The sequence below is a fragment of the Haliotis rufescens genome, unplaced genomic scaffold, assembly GCF_023055435.1.
Source record: "Haliotis rufescens isolate VD_foot unplaced genomic scaffold, xgHalRufe1.0.p SCAF_22, whole genome shotgun sequence".
In the NCBI taxonomy this organism is placed as follows: Eukaryota; Metazoa; Mollusca; class Gastropoda; order Lepetellida; family Haliotidae; genus Haliotis; species Haliotis rufescens.
Genome location: NW_025963913.1, coordinates 6227409 through 6237402, shown reverse-complemented (window position 1 = coordinate 6237402; position 9994 = coordinate 6227409). Strand labels below are relative to the sequence as shown.

The 9994-nt window shown below is 40.4% G+C and overlaps 1 protein-coding gene across 1 annotated transcript; it reads left to right on the top strand.

The window, feature by feature from the left end:
* The first annotated feature begins 22 nt into the window (after positions 1-22).
* Positions 23-7210, top strand: LOC124118206. Its single transcript, XM_046480328.1, has 5 exons — positions 23-149; positions 1125-1211; positions 4233-4344; positions 4899-4999; positions 7089-7210. Exons 1-4 carry the CDS (start codon positions 104-106, stop codon positions 4960-4962), a joined length of 309 nt encoding a protein of 102 aa, XP_046336284.1. The 5' UTR covers positions 23-103; the 3' UTR covers positions 4963-4999; positions 7089-7210.
* The last annotated feature ends 2784 nt before the right edge of the window (positions 7211-9994 follow it).

Here is a 9994-nt window from a genome sequence, read left to right as displayed (position 1 = left end):
CCGGGTGCGAGATAACAAAAGCCATAGATGGTGTATTTCCGGTGTAAGATTTCACGTGTCTGCTTGTACTGATGCTGTCATATCTGGTCTTGGTATTCACACAATGAAGTGGTCCCATATCGTTCTCATCCTCACAGTCTTGGTCGTGGGTAAGTTAATACAGTATGTTCAGATAGACGGACACTTACAAACAGTTACCATGTTCATTAGTTGCGCGTCGACTTGGTTTCATGATTAGTGACGGTTTCAGACATATCTCCTTGACATACTGTTCCGCGTTGCTTATTGCTCATATTGTTTCAGTTTTAATGAACGGCGTACTCACTCACTGGCATACTGGGAAAGGTGGTTTAGCCGAGTGGTTACATCGCCCGTTCTTCACACCAAAGGCTTTGGTTCCATTGTCATATTGGTACAACGCGTCAAGCCCATTTTATGTGTTCTCCGGTCTTGACATTATTTTCTCATTATTCCAGCTTTTTTATTATTCCAGCTTTTTCCATTATTCCAGCTATATTGTAGCTGGAATAATAAAAAAGGGCGTTAAACCATACACATTGACTCAGTGACTGACTCACGAACTCACCAAGCACCAGCAGTGTATTTCTACTCAGTTAATGTACTCGTCTCGTCCTAGATGTTGTTGTTTATAATAATGTTGTAGTTACTTATCATGAGTAGGGGCACGCCGCAATTCGATGTGCAAAGTTGCGTCCCTTGGGCACGCCGAAAACCTATGATTGTTGGTTTGAATCCCGCTCCGCCCCAATTATGTTTCTAGCTTTGTCAGCACCATATCCGTGCTCGTGGGTTTCACCGAAGTGGTAAACGTCTGAGACCTGCATCGCTTCGGGCTTTCCTCCCAGACCAAGCTGAAACGCTGTGATATAACTGGAATACTGACAAAGCTTCGGGTGAATAAAGGGACACGAAGCATCCCCAAAACGTCGTTACAAACAGTAAAGATGATGTTATCCAAGTACACCATGTCTTCATTAACCATTGAATTATTTTCAGATTTTTTATTTCGTTCGCAAATGTAACGTATGCAGTTTGTTCGGAATGCAGAGACATATTGTCATGGATAAGGCAACTGTGCATTCACCAGATGGGTGTTGTTGTAGGGCTGATGAGCAGTTCTTTACCAGCAGACGATGAGGATAGCCCGGATGACCTTCAGGGTTCCGGATCAGGAGAAGGTGAAACTCCAGGTAATACAGGAATTAAAACGCCAAAGCCTTAAGAATATTACTATTCGTATCTCTGTCAAAATAATCGTACTTAAACACCAGGTACCAGTTCCTTGGTGACGATCACTTCGTGCACCTGGGCCAAGTTATACCAAACACGTTATATGGATACAGGGCTCGGACAGTCCAGGCAAAGCTGATTCAAGTTGATCAAAACCCCTGTGTATATTTTAATTGCTGACGTACATCTGGTTTTTTACCTATCTAACCTCCAAATACACAGTCTCAAGGTCACGTATGACAATAATTACGCCTTCTTGATTTCGAGTGGATCCAGGCCGTGGACATTACCCCGTTTCAAAGCCTAGTAGTAAATCCCGATATATCTAAGATGAGAAGGGGAAGGAGTTCAAGTGAATCCAACAAGTCTCACCACGGTCATGTTTAGGTACAGATACTCGGCATCTCTACATATACCATCTTCCCTAGGCCAGAGTGTCCAGTAGCCTATACCAAAGCCTAGTTTTCAAACTTTGGTATAGGCTTGGAGACATTCTTGCCTCGGGAGGATGACATTAAACTATCGTCGTTGATTCCTACCCTGACATGGTTAGTTATACCAGCGGGACTGCTGTACATGCTGCTTTACCGAAGACGAATACCATTTCTTGTTTTCTAAGCGACAGATATAACAATAAATCTTACCAGACCATGCTCTACCTTTGTCTTAGGGGGTGGGGTGGGGTAGGGTCATACCCATGCCAGTCTTTTACAATCGTATCTGATATTGGAAATCCCGTATTACTTACAAATTACGCTGCAAACTACCACGCTCTGGTATCAAGGCGACACCACTTACTCTCACACTACGTCACTCTGTACTATGACCCTCAGGCCTCTCAGAGCACAAACTGACGAATTCGTTTGTTCCTCCGCAAATAACTTTCTACTGTAAGGGTTGCGCAACAATTAACGCGTAATTAACGTAAATGCGCCAAGTTACCCCAGGAGTAATTATGTACACCATGAAAAATTAGTTATGTACACCGTGAGGAGTTCCTTATGTACACCATGAGGAGTCCCTTATGTACACCATGAGGAGTTCCTTATGTACACCGTGAGGAGATCCTTATGTACACCATGAGGAGTTCCTTGTGTACACTATGAGGAGTTCCTTATGCACACCATGAGGAGTCCCTTATGTACAACATGAGGAGTTCCTTATGTACACCATGAGGAGTTCATGGTGTACACTATGAGGAGTTCCTTGTTTACACTATGAGGAGTTCCTTGTTTACACTATGAGGAGTTCCTTATGTACACCATGAGGAGTTCCTTATGTACACCATGAGGAGATCCTTGTGTACACTATGAGGTGTTCCTTATGTACACTATGAGGAGTTAGTTATGTACACTATTAGGAGTTATTTATGTACACTATGAGGAGTTCCTTATGTACACCGTGAGGAGTTCCTTATGTACACTATGAGGAGTTAGTTATGTACACCATGAGGAGTTAGTTATGTACACTATGAGGAGTTCCTTATGTACACTATGGGGAGTTCCTTATGTACACCGTGAGGAGTTCCTTATGTACACTATGAGGAGTTAGTTATGTACACTATGAGGAGTTAGTTATGTACACTATGAGGAGTTAGGTATGTACACTATGAGGAGTTCCTTATGTACACTATGAGGAGTTCCTTATGTACGCCGTGAGGAGTTCCTTATGTACACTATGAGGAGTTAGCTATGTACACTATGAGGAGTTAGTTATGCACACTATGAGGAGTTAGTTATGTACACTACGAGGCGTTAGTTATGTAGACAATGATGAGTTAGTTATGTATACTATGAGCAGTTCGTTATGTACACTATGAGGAGTTAGTTATGTACACTACGAGGAGTTAGTTATGTACACAATGATGAGTTAGTTATGTACGCCATGAAGAGTTAGTTATGTATACTATGAGCAGTTAGTTATGTACACTATGAGGAGTTAATTATATATACTATGATGAGTTACTTATGTACTCTATGAGGAGTTAGTTATGTAAACTATGATGAGTTAGTTATGTACACTATGAACAGTTAGTTATGTACGCCATAAGGAGTTAGTTATGTACACTATGAGGAGTTAATTATTTATACCATGAGGAGTTGTTGGTACCCAGATAAGCCCTGTTTTTAGGTTGTCAGCACCATATCCTCGCACGTGTGTTTCACCTAAGTGGTAAACGGCTGAGGCCTGCATCACTTCGGGCTTTTCTCCCACATCAATCTGACACGCTGTCATATAAATGGAATACTGTTTAAAGCGGGCTTGGGCTGTGAGCTTAAACATTCCTCAATTAAACAATCACAACTCGCCTTGATAACCGAGTTTTGCAACATTCAAATATGAAGTATCCAAGAGTACTTAGCCTGGCCCAGATGTACAAGGCAGGCATGAGAGTTAGGTTTCCGGAGAAACTTGCCCAGACAAGCGGGGACTTTCAGTTGAATAAGAGGTACGGGAACCGTCACCAGTCACCACACTCACTCCATCCATATAACACAGTGCTCACAAGTGGCCGGCTGTCTTGTTCAGATCTGTCTCTCCAGTTTACATCAGTGCACATCGTCAACTAGGGTAATACTAGTATTTAGTCCCAGAAGTAAAGTTGTCTCATCTAAATATATATATTCACAAAATACAAAATAAAATTCAAATGGTGTCCACAACAATGCCTGGAGCCGAGGCAATCTAGACTTGCCAAATCAAACTAAACTTAAAGTTGCATATATTCTGTTGTGTCGAGGAGTCTTATCGTTGTCATAGGGGTTGTGCTAATTATCTTAACTTAGAAAGTGCTGTTAGATTATATATGCTGTTATATATCAATGATTATCAGATTTAGCCCTGCTTAGTTTGTTTATAAGAACAATTATACATTCACAAGTTTAAAACGTACAGGGTTACAGATCTGTAAATGTTTTTGTTTGGGGAAAACCACTTTAATTTGATGACCCTATGTATTTGTTTCAACGTTGTTCACGTAGGTGAAAGTGAAGGTGTTGGTTGGCTGTTCTACTTAATGATAGGCTCTGGGAGTGCAGCCGGTTTCATCATTGTGGTTGCTATTGTTGTCTTCATCCACAGATTAAGAAAACCGTGAGTCTCATTATTTTTACGTGTCTTTATCATCTAAATAACATACAATCCCAGACATAATGTCGAAAAAACAATTTCTTCAAAATGTCAACAAAGTGTAGCGTGAATCAAGTATTCACGACGGTAGAAGTAAATATTAAAGTGGAGAGTTATACATTTTCTAGCGGCTAAACAAGTTACAGTTTACATGTAACGTTTAATTTCAATATACCCCATCCATGTTCAAGTTGCAGTGTAACCTTAATTTTACTCCAGACTTTGCTACTTTCTAGAGTGGCGTTCAGAGTTTAGTCAAATGTGGCGCTATGGTTATATATCGTGGATACAAAGTTTAGTAAAGTATGGCGCTATGGTTATTTATCGTGGATACAAGTTTAGTCAAGTGCGGCGCCATGGTTATATATCGTGGATACAAGTTTAGTCGAGTGTGGCGCTATGGTTATATATCGTGGATACAAGTTTAGTAAAGTATGGCATACTGATAATATATATAATCAAGTTAAATCACGTGTGGTGAACTGATTATATATCGTGGATTTGTTTTCGCTTTTCAGACAGGAAGCACAGCCAGAGAAACCTCTGGTTAAAAGTCAAAAGAGTAACAAAGTGCACGTGTAATTACAAACGGCCAGATTTCATGGGACATGCATCCACGGTACGTGAGTTTCAGTCGACTTCAGCTTTCATTAAATCACATCACATATACGGACACATTATGTATTCTATTGCACAGAGACTGGGATTATCTATTGAACAGGGTAAGTGTTTAGATGAATGGTTATTAACACTGTTCTAAATTGTCAAATATACCCAAAACGAGCGAGGGCTTTGTTGCTATAATGTCTACACGTGTGATGACATGTGTTGAACACTTTCTGTATTTACAATGAAGCAGGACCAACTAATCATAGTTTTGACATTGATTGCTAAGTATATCCGTTAACCCTTCTTGTTAACTATGTATCAATCTTTGAGATAATACTGTATATATGTGTTCGTTGTCAACATCTGTGATAACCCAGAAGTACCCCGAATGCAAACATTTTCCATATCTACAAACGGGACATATGAGTGTGAGGGCTGCCTGTCGTCTACCACATACATACCCTTAAGCACCTCTTCATGAGTGGGTGAGTGAGTTCTGGGTTAACTCAGATTTGAACAGTATTTCAGTTATATCAATGCACAATGTGATTACAGATATAGATTATTATGTAACAGGAAAATATGGCAGTTCCATACGCGTGTATTAATGTCATGTCGTGACGCTGTGATGCTGCGACACCCGTATCATTAGCATAGGTTTTGGAGGTTTCACCAATGCACCCCCAACAAACAGTGTTTCGAGGGCTGGTCACGACTTGCAAAGGCAAGCTCCGACGTTCATACAGTTTGGCCCTCACTCTAGGAAGGTTCATACTCCAATAAACTCACACAAAGTGAAAGTCAATTCTTAAATCGTGGTCGAATCATGCCAGCTAATTGCACTTTTTCCGTGTAACATTTAGGTTTCGGTACATACCTAATATCCCTACTACTGTAATGATGATGCAAATCCTTGGTTTGTCAACAACATGCACGCTCTCGCCGGTTTCACCAATGTCATAACTGCTCACGAATGAGTCACATTGGGTTTTTCTTTCACATTGAAAACATTTTAAAACACTGTTGAAAGTGACGTTAAATTAAAATCAAATCATAAATATGGCTACTCGTTTGTTTACAATTCTTTAAAACAATCATAGGTGTGCCACTCTTTACTGCAGAGAACAACCCTGTCATGCATATATTAATACACAAATCGATTGATCAGTAACAAGGGAAAAATGAAAACTAAATCACTACGCTGATCATATCATGAAATATATTACTCAGAAGACATCTGATAAGATGGTAATGTGGCTGTTGAGCTTCTAGCGCCTCACTTACTTACTTACTTACTTAAGTTGGAGATTTTACATGCGCTTTCCGACTGATGCGTATTTCGCACACGGTGCGCCTCACAGGCAGCTTGGGTTTTTATACTCCCCGGGGAGCTGAAAAAGTTGTTAAGTGCACACTGATCCATTGACCGGGGGTAATAATGCGCGTTGAGCATGATATTGAGCAGGGAGAAACGCCATATAAATTCACTACTATTACTATTACTATAAATACAAAATGTGAACATAAGCGCATCATCAGGAATTCAGAGTTCTTTCCTTTCAATCACACAACTAAGGCTGATCTCCCGGACTGATCTACATTAGACTATAAGTCGATATTAGACGGACAGAGTTACCATGATGTTACCGGGACGACGGAGATCTGCCATTCAACATTCAACATTCAACGCTATTAAATATACTTTATTTCTCTTCTGGTTATGAAACTAAAACAACGTGTAAAGGCACATTTTTCAGACACAATACAATAAAAACACAGCCATGTACCTGTAGACATGTCGGGGTGCATGGGTGGTGGTGGTGCATGGGCAATGTGGACATTTTTCGGTCGATAGGGACTTGTTTGGTGATGGAGTTGAATGTGATAGGATTGAATGGTATGGGTGCCACGTCAGAACGAAGAGAACAGTGGCATAGCGGAGGGTGTGCCAGGAGCAGAGAGGGTAGAGATGAGTTGCTGGAAGCAGAACGCTACGGATGGGGTGCTTTCGCATAAATTTAGTGGTGTGGTTTAATTATACGTTTTATACGATTTACCTTAGTCCGAAATTGGCAGTTTTGTCGTTTTGTTTGTTTCAGATCGTGATCATGAATTCGACGCAAGGATTATTCCATAATTGTTTAACAGACACAGAATGAAGACATTGTTGAGAAATTATCACTTGGTGACATAAAAGAAAGAACACTCTTTGAATTTTATGCAAAAACTAGTCTTGTGATACAACACAACCCTTACGTCAAATAGTGTTCTTTGGGTGCAACACCGTGACATGACGACGGGTACAGTGTTTCTAAGGAACATCATAGACCTTAGTATTGTTCTTTAGGCACATCGCTGCCCCTGTTATAAAATAGTGAGTGAGTTGGGTTTAACGCCGCTTTGAACAGTATTCCAGTTATATCGCGGCGTGTCAGCTTAATGTGGTAAGGAAAGCCCGAAGTGATGCAGGTCTCAGACGTTTACCACTTCGGTGAAACCCACGAGCACGGGTATGGTGCTGACAAACCTAGAAACATAATCGTGGCGAACCGGAATTCGAACCCACAATCATAGGTTTCTGGCGCACCCAAAGGACGCAACTCTGCACAGCGAATCGCGGCGCCTTAGACGACTGGGTCACCCGTGCCCCATTTTATAAAATAATATTCTTGACATCCACTCTTCTCGAAGTACAAATCTCTTCTTACGGTCCAACAATGCATTGGTATTGGCGGACATCCCTTCCCTTGAAGTACAACACTCTTACTGAGCCACAACAATGGTGTTGGCGGACATCCCTTCCTTTGAAGTACAACACTCTTACTGAGCCACAACAATGGTATTGGCGGACATCCCTTCCCTTGAAGTACAACACTCTTACTGAGCCACAACAATGGTATTGGCGGACATCACTTCCCTTGAAGTACATGGCCATTCTTGGTTTACCCGTGTTCTTGAGATATAACCCAGATTAGAGTTAAACGCTTTCAGCAAGGCTCAATACTATGTCTTAGACACAGGGGTACATCTCTTTTCTTGAAAAAAACCCAATACAGTCTTTAGTGTACACTACTGTCGTTGATCATGATGAAGTACGAACTCGTTATATAAGTACATGCATAATACTGTCCTTAACGCACACAGCTTTCAGGGGTAAGTGAGGCACACTTGTTCATAAAAGAATACAAATATTGGACGCTCTCACTTTCATGTGAATCTCTGCCAATAAACAAAATAAGAGAACCACTATATCTATGTTGTTGCTTATTTAAAGGAATAATATAAATATTTGTTATATAAAATGCAACTGGTGAGTATCAAGTTTACTATCTGTATATTGTATCAAAAGGATATAGAGTTGTGGTATTCCGTACAAAAGGCAATGCGGCTGACTGTAGCTGAAAAAAACACCCCATCATTCCTCGACGCTGCTGGATTCCAAACGTCAGAATCATCAGTCTCGAATATCTGCCTCAATAAATTCCAAAGGACGTAAAAGGCAGAATGATGAAAATGTTATGAATGGTTCACTGAAAATATGTGTGTGCCAATTAGTCCCTGAAAAGGTCATATAATGGGGTAGTAGCGTGCTTCATGTTGACAAGTGACGTGTCATAATTATTGAATTCCCATGAAGTGAAGTCCAAACAGGAAGACCAGCAACTCATGTTTTGGGGTATCTGCATAATTCAGAGAAAATCTATTTTCATCACATCCATCAAAAGTTATAGCATTATATTTCTTAAACCCTTTCTTGGAAGCAAAGAACCTTATTGATAAGAGAGTGTAATTTATCTTTAAAATTGTCATGAGGTAGAGTTGTACAAAGGGTGGAAAAATCAAAATGGTAAAATTCAAAATGTTTTTCCTTGTCTGATATTGTGTGAGTTCAAGTAAATCTTATTCAGTTTTCAAGATCCACATGTCGTTAACTCCACTTGTCTCATATATTCTCTAACACTATTTAATAAAGCTTTCCTTGGTTGCCTTCAGAATTATTATAGAAGTTTGACAGTTTGAAACAGTGCTATCTCAAAATTACCTTCATAATCTACAGTATTATGAACATGCTTATAACTTTTGGTCCCGACCATTTGCTGTGTATCTTATCATATACAATTGATGGATATAACGAACACGCTTATAACGAAATTATGGCTATAGAGAACTCACTTTGTGGTCCCGTTCTTTCTCATGGTTCACCAAAAAACTTCTACAATCTGCCTCACAGTTCACCATCATAACCTACAACCTGTCTCACAGTTCACCATCATAACCAACAACCTGTCTCACTGTTCACCATCATAACCTACAACCTGTCTCACAGTTCACCATCATAACCTACAACCTGTCTCACAGTTCACCATCATAACCAACAACCTGTCTCACGGTTCCATCATAACCTACAACCTGTCTCACAGTTCACCATCATAACCTACAACTTGTCTCACAGTTCACCATCATAACCTACAACCTGTCTCACAGTTCACCATCATAACCTTCAACCTGTCTCACAGTTCACCATCATAACCTACAACCTGTCTCACGGTTCAACATCATAACCTACAACTTGTCTCACAGTTCACCATCATAACCTACAACCTGTCTCACAGTTCACCATCATAACCTACAACCTGTCTCACAGTTCACCATCATAACCTACAACTTGTCTCACAGTTCACCATCATAACCTACAACTTGTCTCACAGTTCACCATCATAACCTACAACCTGTCTCACAGTTCACCATCATAACCTACAACTTGTCTCACAGTTCACCATCATAACCTACAACCTGTCTTACGGTTCACTAACATAACCTACAACTTGTCTCACAGTTCACCATCATAACCTACAACCTGTCTCACAGTTCACCATCATAACCTACAACTTGTCTCACAGTTCACCATCATAACCTACAACCTGTCTTACGGTTCACTAACATAACCTACAACCTGTCTCACAGTTCACCATCATAACCTACAACTTGTCTCACAGTTCACCAT